Source organism: Cucumis sativus, chromosome 3, assembly GCF_000004075.3.
Source record: "Cucumis sativus cultivar 9930 chromosome 3, Cucumber_9930_V3, whole genome shotgun sequence".
NCBI lineage: Eukaryota > Viridiplantae > Streptophyta > Magnoliopsida > Cucurbitales > Cucurbitaceae > Cucumis > Cucumis sativus.
Window position 1 is genome coordinate 32932594 of NC_026657.2, and position 13456 is coordinate 32946049.

Below are 13456 nucleotides of genomic sequence, written 5' to 3' on the forward strand. Positions count from 1 at the left end.
ATAGAATATTATCAATTATAAATAAATTAACTTTGAAAAAGAACAAATACGTATATACATGTTGCAAATTTACTTAATGTAAGTGGAGATAAATTGCAAAGCTAGTTTGTGAATGAAAACCGTTTTAACTCTTCGTGCTAAAGTCTCTTAGTATGAGTTTTTTATTCTTTTTTATCTTTGTCTTTTAGATGTATGAAATTGATAGAAGAATGTTAGACATCGATAAAAAGATAGTAGTGTATGTTAGTTCATTAGCGATAGAACTGATAAACGACAATATATATCTATTATGGTAGCGATGGACTAGTACTATCAATGTGTTTATCTTTGGTATATTTGTAAATGTTGTTTGCTTTTTCATTTTTACTTGTTAGATTCATCTCATTAGCACCATTAAAACAATTAAATGCAAAGTGAATCTCAACTTAGGGATTTTCATAAAATTTCATATTCTTTAGTTGTTGTTCAGATACTTAACGTGGATGCTTATTCTTATGTATCTTATTATTATTTTTTAAGCATGTTGCCATCAACGTATAAAAATTATGTTCAACTTATCATAGTTTATTTAAATTGGAGAGTTGAAGATGATTACATCATAGCACTACCTTCTCTTTTTAAATGTTCAACAAGAAGATCTAGAAAACAAAGGATCTCATCTATAGGTGAAGTTAAAAGAAGCTTATCAAAATGTGTAGTAGTTATCATTTCAAATGTCACAATTCCAAAACTTGTATACTTTGTCAAATTAATTAATGGCCTAATCATTATAGTTGCATTTTTCTCTTATATTATATTATATCGTGGAATGAATTGATATTAGAATTTATGAAAGTTATTGTTTTCTTTGATTGGTTTTATTATTGAGTTTGTAAATAAATTAAGCAATATTTTTTATCAACAAAATTCTCAAATGTCTTCGGTTTATATTGAAATATACGATAAACACATTTATATACATTGATATATACTGATACAAGGATGTATAGTTGTATCAATTATTGATACCCATTGATTGAAAGATATCAGTGTATATATCATTTATGCATATTAGACCATAATTTTGATATGCATTGATATTATATTTATCAGCGTTTATCAGTGATTACAAATAGTTTTTTATCAATCTATATTATTAATACACACTTGTAGCTCTTTATCAGTGTATATTACTAATGGATAGCTATCTAGCACATTGATAAACCACTATATTGATGTACATTGATATCATTCTTTCAATCAATCTTTATCACTAATAGTTTTAAGTGTAAATGACTGATACCACTAAGAAAAATTAGAGAAATTTCTTCCATATTAGCCAAAGGAATTAAGCTTGATGTTATTACACTTTCCATATTAGCTAAACACTATGCTTCAGGTGAGCTTAAGGACAAAGCCATGTCGATTTCAAAAGAGATGGAAGATGTTAAATCCAAAGGTCCGCAACGACCATGCAGAATTTTACTTCCCCCTTTATGGAGAACTTCAAATGGAAGATGAAGTGGGGAGGGTGTGGAAGATCTGCAAATCAAATCCTCGTATTGGAGAATCCGTGGCTGCCATTGTTGCTTGGGGAAAGCTGAAGTTCATATTGCTGTAGAAACATGGAAGCTATCTTAAAACAATATTGTACCATGTTAAGGGTTTATTCAAAGTAAGATGGTGACAAAGGGCGAGGAACTAGTCAAGCAAATGGCAGATAGCAGTTGCCACATTGGTCCGTTGGCATGGGATGCCCTTGTGAAGCTCTATGTGGAAGCTGGAGAGGTAGAAAAAGCAGAATCTTTCTTGCTGACGGCTGTTCAACAAAACCAGATGAAGCCAGTGGTTAATTACCACATTCATTATGCAAGGTGGGGCGATGTCCACACTGCAGAGAAATTCTTTCATAAGATGAAACTGTCTATCTAGTTACGTGGCTCGATTCCGCCAATTTGAAACTCTAATACAGGCATACCTCAACGCCAAGGCTCCGGCCTATGGTATGAGAGATAGAATTGAAGGCAGATAATGTTTTTCTAGACAATGCTTTGGCAGAAAATTTAGCTCAAGCTGATGCTCTCAGGAAGACGGTAGTGTCTGATTTGCTTGACTGAGAAATTTAACCCGACACTTTTGGTATGTATAAACTCCCCAGATTTCAACTTTATGTTACAAATCAGGTATTTATTCATTAATCTGGTGGCTGTTATATGAAAGTATAGCTTTTAGGACCAAGAAATTTTAAATTTGAATCCTGCCGCACATGTGTTAATATGTTTGGATTATCCAATTCTTCCTTGGAAGTATAACTTTTGTTCCCTGTAATGAGCTCGTTTACTTTTGTTGGAATTAAATTGTGTAATATTAAACATGCTCACAGATTAATTAATAATAGTTAAAAATATGATAAATTATTTTAACTATTAAAACTATTGTAAATGTTATAAAATGAATAAATATAGTATTTAACATTTTCAAAAGATGCAAGATTGTTTAGGAATTTATCATGTGATACTCAGTGTGGCAACACAGTGACTGCACTGATTACTTTTGTTGTGTTGATTTAAAATCTCTTTAAAATGACAATTTTCTTACTATTAAATTTAATTTTAAATCGTAAACCATTTCAAGGTGATTACAATTATGTTTAGGATAATTTTAAGTGCATTATGAAATATGAAAGATTCTGTCATGTGATGCTCATGACATGGCTTACTATTTTACTCCTTCAGAGGGAAACAAAATGGGGAAATGAAGAATGGAATGTAACATTGAAGAGCCATTTTAAAGATCAACAAAAAATACAAGAAAAAAGACACTAAATTTTATATAAATATGATTTACTGGTGTAGTAAGCTGATGTAATACAAATCTAAATTACAGATACAACCTATTTTCCCTTTCAGTTCTATGCAACATCACCTAACTACATAAAGAGATTATTGTAAAAAGCATACAACACCACCGACACTAACAACTGCAAATGTGAAAGCTATATATATGTATATATCATTCACAAACTTCACCTAATACCATTACCCATCTTCTTTCATTGTACAATTTCTATGACAGAACCAGCTTCATCCAATGAAGAAATGCAATAGCGCTTGAGGCCCTTGTTCGATAAAATTTGATTTCAGTCTGCAGACTAAGTAGAAAGAACTTTGATACCCCTCAATCTCGTGGCCGTGCTAGCCACAGAGAACTGAGGGCTCTAAGGCGAGAGAAGTAGTCATTTATTGCTAGAAGTGCACGGGCTGATTGACGGGTTGTCAATATGCGATGCATTTGTTGAAGTGTTTGTTGACGAAGATTATCCGCCTACAAGTTCCAACAAGAGGAGGAAAATGGGAAAGTGAGGCATGGATAAATATTTCAACTTTAGTTGTGCGTTGCAGATTTTGAGGAACGTTGATGATAAATATAAGCAACGTAAATAACAAGATGCACCTCAAATATTGAATACCAAATTATTCTTGAGGATCATTAAATGTTATCAAATGACAAATATTTCCTTTGTAAGTGTTGAAACCTTGGGGTTTTTTTTTATTTGAAATAATTTCTTCCATTTGTAAGTGACCTCCAGTAATCAGTCCAGGTTTTTCCACAAGAACGAATTCAGCTCAAATCAGCTCAAATAGAGTGGTATCAAATCTAAAACCAGATTACCTGGCGTAAGAAGCCTTCAAGAGTTCCAAGCTTTCCCATTGCCATGGCCATTTGACCCATATAATTTGCCACATTCCCAGACGATCCTGACGTTGCAGGGGTGGCACTGGCCAATGTCTCAGCCAAGGATTGCTGCAATGCATCCATTCCTTGTGAGAGAGCATCTTCTGCTTGTTGTGATAATTGTTGTAGGTTACAGATGCCCATTAGCTGCTGCTCAGCCAAAGGCTCTAATTGGCTTACAAGAAGCTGCATTAACAAACATAGTTGTAGTTTTGAGTGAGGTTGCTATAAAAGAAATCAGAAAAAATTAGGACAGTTAGAAGTGTAATGGGAAAAATGATTCTAAGAAGAAATGAGAAACTGTAGACAGCAATTTAACATTTCGACAGCTACGCCTTTCAAGATTCATCAAAACTGAAAAAAGTTCCATCAACAGTTCGAAGCTCGAGGTTAAACGGAATACTGAAAACTATGGGTCTTAGAACAATTGATGGTGAGTGGTGAAACACTTTGCATAGTTGGACCAAGCGAAGGGTAGAGTTTCAAGTCATGTCCTGTTATTATGAATATTATCATTAGTGAGAATGGTGGTTGAAAGATTTTGGTTTAAATATAGAACAAATCTTAATAATAATTCACCTTCGATGGTAGGAATGTTCGTTCGATGAATCATTTGCTGCTCTGACTGAATCTAACCTAACACATGCAAGAAGGGTTTAACATTAAACTAAGTATCTTTTCCGTGCTCCAATCTTTTTGGACTTAATGTGAAGTTGCTAAAAATTGACCACTTGGAGAAAGGGAGCCAAGTCCTCATTTGGACACTGAAAGGGTCTTATCCAGATGGAAGAGAATGATAATGAGACTGGAAAAGCTGGTTTTGGAGAATGTGAAGGATCCCACTCCATTCATCGAGAAAGCCATATCTAGTCACCACCACTCAGTTAGATCTACCTCAAGAAAATTGATAAACGGTCTTCTTCTGTCATCCAATCTCCCAGAAAATTGATAAAAGGTTTTCTTCTTCGACCAATGAAGGATTTGATTTCTTGTATGCTTACAACTTTTGTGATTTCAAGATAACTACCACTTTGTGTCAGTTTTTTGGTTTCTCAAGGTTAATTATAGGACCTCAAATGCATCAATAATCTTGATTGACCACTTGTTCCATGGACCAAAACGTGAAATAACCTACTTTTTCAACAAGTGTCAAAGTCTGAAGAAAAAGACTTATCATTGTATACTTCATAGCTTTGAAGATGAACATCATCGCCAACCAAATCTGGAAAGACAAAAAATGGAATGGTCCTTACATGTGCCATCAACCCACAAACTATCCAGGGGAGAACTGCCTAATCCTCCAATACTAGCATCCGAAAATGCTTGGAATATTCTATGCTCTAAAAATGTTGCAACTAGCTAAAATAAGTTGAACCTATCATCTTATAAGCATCTGAGTAGACAGCCACTTCGTAACCCATAATGGTTGAAAATGACATTAAAAGGTGTACATAAATTAAAGAGACACAAATAATAAAATAACAGGTGGGTAGAGAGAGAAAACTTCATTTTTGACCAAGGCGTATTACATCTAAAGCATACACACTAAAAATTAACGAGTGAAGTCAAGCAAGGATACAAGTATTTAATTAACTAGTAACATCAAATATCATTAAAGATGAACGGAGCAAATTGCAATTGCAAGGGACCATTAAACTTTGTGACCTGGAAAGACATGCTGAATTAGTTTTGGACTTAAATGTTTTTAGAAGGCTCTGCTGAATTAGTTTTAGACTTAAAAGGTTTTTAAAAGGTTCTACCAATCAACTGAAGCATGTATTTTACTGTACATTGAGGATTACGAACTATTAAATCACCCATTCAACCAAAAGCTTAAGCTGGTCGTTGAAGGCAAATTTTTTTATATATCACCAACACTCCCCTCACTTGTGGGCTTGAAATATTTGAAAGGCAATCGATCAATTTTACCTCACTTGTGGGCTTAAAATATTTGAAAGGCCCAACAAGTGGAAATCGATTTTAATTGGAGAGGAAACGACAATGCCACAGGACCTCCCTGAACCACATGCTCTGATACCATATTAAATCGTCAATTCACCCAAAAGCTAAGCTGGTGGTTGAAGGAAAATTTAATTATATATCACCACATGAACCACGTCCTAAATCTTTTGCGCAGGCTCCCGAATCATTACAACTTGAGATTTTTAAATGCTCGGTGCTCACTACTTAAGAACAATTTATACGTCATCAAACTTTTCCATGTGAATTCTTACTTGAGCGTGAATCAATTCCCAAAAAGAGAAGACAGAGAAAGAAGGGTAGAAGAACTAAAGCGTATTCCATACCTACACACTTTCAACTAAAAAGAACTGACACGTTAGAGGTAGCAAACTTTATTATATGGAATACAGAGTTGGGAACCAATTAACTTTCTGTTCTTATGATCTTTAGATATCATGCACCAATCAACAAACATTTTCTTCTCTATTTTCACATGCAAATATATAGAAAAATTCTTACCTTTAGGATCTCGGATGAACGGAAGCCACCAATCCACAGGAAACACCGCTCTGCTGGTGTCTTCCACATTCCTGACAAGATGTGGAACACATCAGCTTTGGCTGCAATGCCTTTCAACCTGAAAATATCATCGAACTGTGTAGTCACATTATCTACAATAGTACGAAGTTCAGTGTCACCAGCATGTGAATTAACTGCAGCTCTAAGCTCATTCATCAGCCTGTTATGCTCCTCTAACCAACGTGAATATTCTACATCAAATGCTAGGGCCCCTACAAACCAAAGAAAAGATGTGACAGAAAATTAGACAAAACATGTACAAAACTAGTTTTAAGATTCTTCCTTTTTTGAACATGGCGTTGCCATCGCCAATAACAATTGTAAACAATGAACAAAGGTTCCACACAATAGATTCGTGAAGAAGGTACAACTAGGCCATGCTTTGGTACATTGGTAGGTAGTAATTGAAAATACCTAGGAACCCAAGAATGCATGGCCATCCTATTGGGCCAAGCCCATTACGTGCCAAAGCTAAAACCCACTACAAAATCAAACTTATGAGTTTGAAAATTGTAAAAATAGATATCAAAACCGTATAAATTACCAAATATTAAAAAATAAAAATAAAAAATCCCTGATCGGAGGAGTTGATTATTTTTTATAGAATTAACAACTTTCATTGAGAAAAAAATGAAAATATACAAACGTACAAAAAAACCAGCCCACCAAAACACTCCATCTAAAAGAAGAGGGACCAACTTAGTAAAATGTTACCAATGAAATAATTACAAAAATCTTTGAAATCAAAATCCAAAGGAAACGTGAAATCTAACCAAAAACCAAACCTCATCGTGGTCCCTTTCCTTATCACAGAACACCCGGCCTTTCCTCTCCCCCCAAATGTCCCAAATAACAGCACACACCCCGGCAAGCCATAAAAAAACCCTTGTCCCTTTCCTCGCCACTGAAGGAGGAGTTGATATTAACGAGAACATCAGATAACACAAGGCATTTTTCTCTTTGGTGGTATTCAACATGATGAATAGAGAACAAACATGGTAGGATAACTCAATAACTAACACATTAAAAAAAATTGCATCCCATAACATGTAAAGAGAAAAAGCTTCAATACCATTCCCACTCATTGAATGAGCTTGGTCTCCAGAATTTGAAATAAATATACCCTGCACAAATTATCATAGAAGATATAAGTGAGCATTCATCTTAACACTTTCTACTAAATTGAAAGGTAATGTGCGACTACAATGGTCAAACACAAAACTACAGATGACCCAACCTGCTGGCGGGCTCTCTGGAGTTCTTGCTCAAGTTGAGTAAGCTTCAGTCTGCTACTTTCTAGCTGCTGCACATATGCCTACAGATGGAATGTCATAATCAAATAATTATAGAAATTCAAGACATAATACAATCAAATTCAATGAACATTTCTAAACAACTAAGTCAATATCAGTTATAAAGCAGGACTAGCTGCAACCATCATCGAAGCCAAATTCTCCAGACAAGGTACAGCTTGTTCAATATTAGACAGTTTACAATTTTAAAGATTTAGTGAAATAAGTGATAGAGATCAATGATAATGGAAGCTTACTTTTTTCCTTAAACGGCTTTTTCTAGCAGCTTCACGATTTTGAGCAAGCCTTCGTAAGGTCTGGAAACGATGCCAAACAACAAATTAGTTGCTTGAACAAGCTGCTCCTGATTATCCATCAACATGTTCAGCTAACAATGGAAAATTATTTTATTCTAAAATATAACCTTCTGATCTGCGGTTTTTTCTTTCGATTTGTTGCTAGAATCATATACGGCAAGTGAGTTTCCTTGATCCTTGTCAAGCTGCAGAAGATAAAAGAACATGAGCTTACAATCCAAGAATGCTAAACGAAAAGACACTAGCACTTGAGATAATGAAAACATTCAACCAGAAAATTATTAAATATATTTAACTAGTTACGGACCGCTACAGGTTTTCTGGTTCAATGGCATTCTCACAATCTTATGAAAAAAATAGGCATGAATCTAGAAACTTGGTTTTCAATCATAACTGTGAGCAGAATTTTGTCAGAGGAGATAATTGACCCACATATCCCAAGTCCTCCCACACAACACACAAAAAGGGAGGAGATGATGAAAAGAAGAGATCAGAAGTATATTTGTATGGTCATCTAGCTGCTCTATTCAATCAAGTCATATATTTCCTAAACTTTAAATTCTAATATTGATATCAGGAAACTTGTATACACTGATCATTAAACAAAAAAAAAAGAAAAAGTAAGATCTCCAACATGAATCATGTAAAATAATCTGATAACATACTCAAGGGACTTTACCCTTTGACTTTTGTCATCCGTGTCATCTGTGGAGGTATCAGTCCTTGTGCTGGTGTCTGCCATATTGGACTCTCCCCAGTTTTCACGAGGACCACCAGATGTAGAAACCAAATTTGCATTTGACTCCTTCTGTAATGGCAGTGTTTGAGACCCCATGACAGCAGTTGGCAGATTTACATCAGTGGATGCAAGTGGCTGAATTCCATTATAGTTATGTCAGGAGGATGTTAAGTTTCATCACATGCAAAGCAAAACCAAATAAACCTTTCTATTAAAGACAAAAGTTGAGAACAGGTAAAACAGTACCTTAATTAAAGAACCAAATTGGATGTTGTTGTTCATGGTTGAACTATTTGACTTTATCTGATTATACAAAGGATCTAAAGCAAGTATATTTGGTAAGAAAAGATATTAGTAGAAGAGCGACAGGAACAGAAGAAAAACAGAGAAGACAAGAGCATTCAGACTTTCAGGGGTTTAGATTTTATAAACAAGAGAAAATCCAGTTATTGCTCTTCTATATTATTACACATAATAGTACAAATATATCATTGGAAGAATGTAAGCAACTTTCAGTATCATATGGTAAGGAAAATCACAATTGCACAAGAAAGCTTTAGACATCTAGTCAAATTGAGAAATAACGGACAGATTGCCGATGGAATGGAAAGAGATGGCAAAGGAATATGATCAACAAATAAAGCCAGCAATGAAAATCTGGGAACGCAATGGAACAAAAGTTAGAAGGTGTGTTCTTCTTGGGCATGTTTTTTAGGGTTTAACTATTTAAAACACTTCTTAGACACGTTAGAAACATAGCAGAGGAATTATCAAGATAGCTTAGTCAAAATCACAAGTTCTGAATACACTGACAGTGTGCTCAATTATGCAACATCAAAAGTGAAATGAGATAAATAGATTGTCACTGAAACTACTTTGGAAGTAGACAAGTGATCAAAAGGCCTTCAGTTCAATAACCAAATAAAATAGTGTTACATACTTCTAGTAAGATCTACATCTTCTATGTGAAATCCAAGAGTTTGCTCAAGTGTTCTTAAGTCTGAAATCCGAGATGAAGGAATAGAGCTCCCCTCTGCACCCCTGAAAATCAAAGTGAAAGAGACCATAAAGTATGAAAAAGAAAAACCAACACTAATGCAAAAGGTGAACAAAAGATGCTAACAAGGAAGTGGAAGTTAAGGGATGCCTCAAAACAGAACAGCATGCATTCACAACCCAATAACTGGGGCCTGGAAGGGAAAAATGTTTCCTGAACTCAAGAATCTAAACTGACCAAGAAAATCTGTCTTTAAGTTATGCTTGACAATTGACATTCAACTAAGGATTTAACTTAACTGAATATGCTAAGACATAATAAGTGTTGAAGATGCTCTAAGTCACATATACAAAGAATGACTAAACCAACTTAAGGCAGGTGTCCTGGCAAATGAGAAGAATTTTTGTGATGTGAATAAAAAGTGTCCAAAAAACTCATGGGAAGTATAAAAAGAGTGTGTGCAAGCATACATATACACACGTACCATGTATTTAGCAAGCTATATTTTGATGTATAATGTAATAAAACTAAATCAAAATAAAAAGAACTTATGAGTTGGAGTGAAACGAACAGAGACTAATGCTCAAAAAATACAAACTCCAAAAAGGAGCAAACTGCGAATGAAAAAACAAAACATAGAAAATAAGTAAGGTAGCCAAAGGCCCAAAGGATAGCTTGTCCAAATAACTTTTGAAATCTTCACATATAACAATCTTTTACCATTAGTAATACATATCCCATCTTAGTTTTCCAGTCACATTAAGAATCATATCTTCCTTGGCAGTAAACTCAAATGCACAATAAAAACTACTCTAACTTACATCTGCACTTCGGACATTACTTCCATCTCCATTTCCTAAGATCGGTGAATTATGAGGCAAGGTGGGATCGAACTGTTACAACATCCTGACGGTCTACTCCCTCCAAATTGATTTGTGTTTAGAGAACAAATATTTTGAAGTTTTGGCGATTTTCTATTTCTCCCTCTAGGCACGTTGTATCCTTAGACTTTTTCATACTTTCCGTATATCAACGAAAAGTTGGTTTCTTTTATTGCACTGAAAACTTAAGAACCTGTTGTTTCCCATCCCTAGCTTCTTAAGTGATCGAACAAAAGCATAAGCTACAAGTCTTCTGTAGCCCATGAAGACCTGATAGAGAATGCTTCAACGTTGCTATGGTCAACCAATGAAATTAAACTAAGTGCCCCAATGAAATTAAAGCGGGTAATAATAAAGTCTAATGGTCCTATGTCCCCTCAATGAATTAATAAAGCACGATTTGTTTATCAACTAAGAAGTACGTACAAGCGGAAAAACAGACAGACTCATCAAAAAGCCAAGTACTTTTACAGCAAAATTAAATTCAAACAGTGTGTGCAACATAGTTATTCAATAATTCAAATTAAAGTATGACTATAGAGAAGCCAAGAAAGTTACATGGAATTATTGGCCGTGGGCATCGAAGAAACGAAGCTAGGCATCCCGTTCACCGCTTTGTTTAAATCGTCTGCACCAATCTTCACTGTTCTACTACCCATCAATCACCATCATCACCACCACAAGAAAAACAGAAACCAATCAACAAGAACAGACTCTTCAAATTCTAACAAAACAACTCAAACCCACTTCGCTGAAGCTCCTGAAGTCCCAAACCCACAAACAACTTCTCAATCCAAAGAAATCAAATACTTCAGCTATCAACTGCCCAGCTTTCAACTCATCGATGAGCTCAAACAAACACAACACACCAAAACTATGAACAATATAAATCAAAAATCATAAAACTAAAGCCCCACACCTATAAAATAGAGGAATCACGAGATGGGATTTCACTTTCACAAATGAATCGACATCCGGAAGGTGGAAAAATCCCAATAACAGCGCAAACAAAACCCTACCCAGAAGGGGGTATGAAGATAAATAGCGAAACCTTTTTGACTTTTTGATCAAATTCAAGTAAAAAAAAAAAAAAAAAGGAATTCTCTACTTTCTCTCACCCACACAGAGAAAAATTCAACAGGCCCACATTGAATTTAGAGCTTTTTTTTTTAGAAATTAAAACTTGGGTTCGTGGCTTGTTGGTCAGGTGGTGAGGTGGGGGAAGAGAGAGAAGAGTTGAAGAAGCGTGACGTTTAGACCATTCCAAATTCCAACCTCCTCCCTTACGTCCTTTTCCCTTCAAAAACCCCTTTTTTTAATCATATTTGATTGATGCTACCACTTTCTTTCTTCTTTCCCTTATTTTTCTAATGCTGATTCTTGTGTAGTGGGTACACCACCGCCTTCCTCGCTCTTTCTCTCTCTCTCTTCATCCTGTAATTCACCATAGCCTCCATCTCCACTGACAAACTTTTTCATTTCCTTCGTAAACCTTCTCCCTCTTTCGTCATTCTTTCTTTAAACAAATATGAAAAAAGTTGCATCTTCTTTCCATTTTGGACTGATTTTGAGGGCGCATAAAGAGGTTTGGAGAGAATTTTGCTGGGTTTTAGTACTGTTTGAATTTATTCCATGTTAATTTACATTTGTTTTTTCTACTTAGGCTATGAACAGAGTTCAGTCAACTATAATTTTGAGCATATATACTTTCGATGCTTTTTTTCTGAGGTTGAAAGTTCAAATTTTGGGGTGGAGTATACGAATCTCTTACTTCTAGTCCACCCTTCAAATGGTTGTAATCTCTTCCTCGTCTTTATAATTTAGTCTTCAGTAATTGAAGTTAATGTTTAATTTTATATTTTAAATACAATTTTCATTTTATTAAAATTATATTTCAATCACAAAAAATACATTTTAAATTTTAAATAAGAAAATATTTTTACAAAAATATATATTTTTTTAAAAAAATAAATATCTATTGCTAACAGCTTGTGATTTATTACTTATATAAAGGCACATGTATGCATTCAAATTTTAATTACATACTTCAAATTGTTGAAATGTGTCTAATTAACTTTGAATTGTTCTAATACAACTTATAAATGACAACTAAGGTATGTTTAACGAGTGACTAGAATTTTCATAGCATATATAGCATAATTTATAAAAAGTATTGACGAATATTGACTAGAAAACAAATGAATTAATCAGTAAGAACTGATTCTTAGACAATATCATAGTAATGTCAGTGTTATTTAATCACTATCGCACCAATTCAGGAGGTAAGAAAAATGACATTCGAATCATAAATCTCTTAATCGTTAACAAACAAAAAAAATCTAAAAACATAATTAAATTTGTTTGTTCAAAGTTTGTGGATTCGAATGTGACCCACCTCAAGTGGGTGTTTTCTTGTCCCCTTTGTAGTCAATCATGCTTCCATATTCAATTGCATTTGGTGAAGAAAGACATTTCCACTTATAATTTATTGTTTAATCTTCTTGTATGAACCTCAAATCTTGTTGTCCATTTTATAGTTTATATTATTGGTTGTCTCTTCTTTGTTCCTTCCTTAGTTCTGTTGCTTCTTTTCTTCTTCTTTTTTTACATTTTGTGTCCTTGAGTTTGACGAATAATTTGAATTTCTCTGACTTGTTGATAAAGAATAAAGAACCATAACTTCACGTGAGTTAAATTATCCAGCTCTTATTGGCTTTTCAGTTAGTTAAGTACTTTATTGCATGTAGCTAGCCATATTAGTTTTAATGCATACTATTGTTTAACTTTTATGATTTTCACCGCAATATAATTAAACATTAGTATTTGAATCTATAGCATTAAGAAAATAAAAAATGCATTCTATTTACCGTTAAACTATACTCATGTTGTATTTTTAAACATTAGTACTTGCTTGTATAGTTGTGTTTATAATATATTACGTTTCTAAAATGATTTGATTGAATGTGAAAGATATG

The 13456-nt window shown here is 34.2% G+C and overlaps 1 protein-coding gene across 1 annotated transcript; it reads right to left on the reverse strand.

Annotated features, from left to right (window-relative positions):
* Positions 1–2784: 2784 nt before the first annotated feature.
* LOC101219149 (transcription factor HBP-1b(c38)) lies at positions 2785–12029 on the reverse strand. The gene is made up of 11 exons (XM_011653881.2): positions 11040–12029; positions 9544–9644; positions 8850–8923; positions 8544–8738; positions 7972–8049; positions 7805–7864; positions 7493–7570; positions 7328–7379; positions 6196–6467; positions 3652–3900; positions 2785–3303 (listed from the first exon to the last, which is right to left on the reverse strand). Exons 1-11 carry the CDS (start codon positions 11138–11140, stop codon positions 3157–3159), a joined length of 1407 nt encoding a protein of 468 aa, XP_011652183.1. The 5' UTR covers positions 11141–12029; the 3' UTR covers positions 2785–3156.
* Between the last annotated feature and the right edge of the window lie 1427 nt (positions 12030–13456).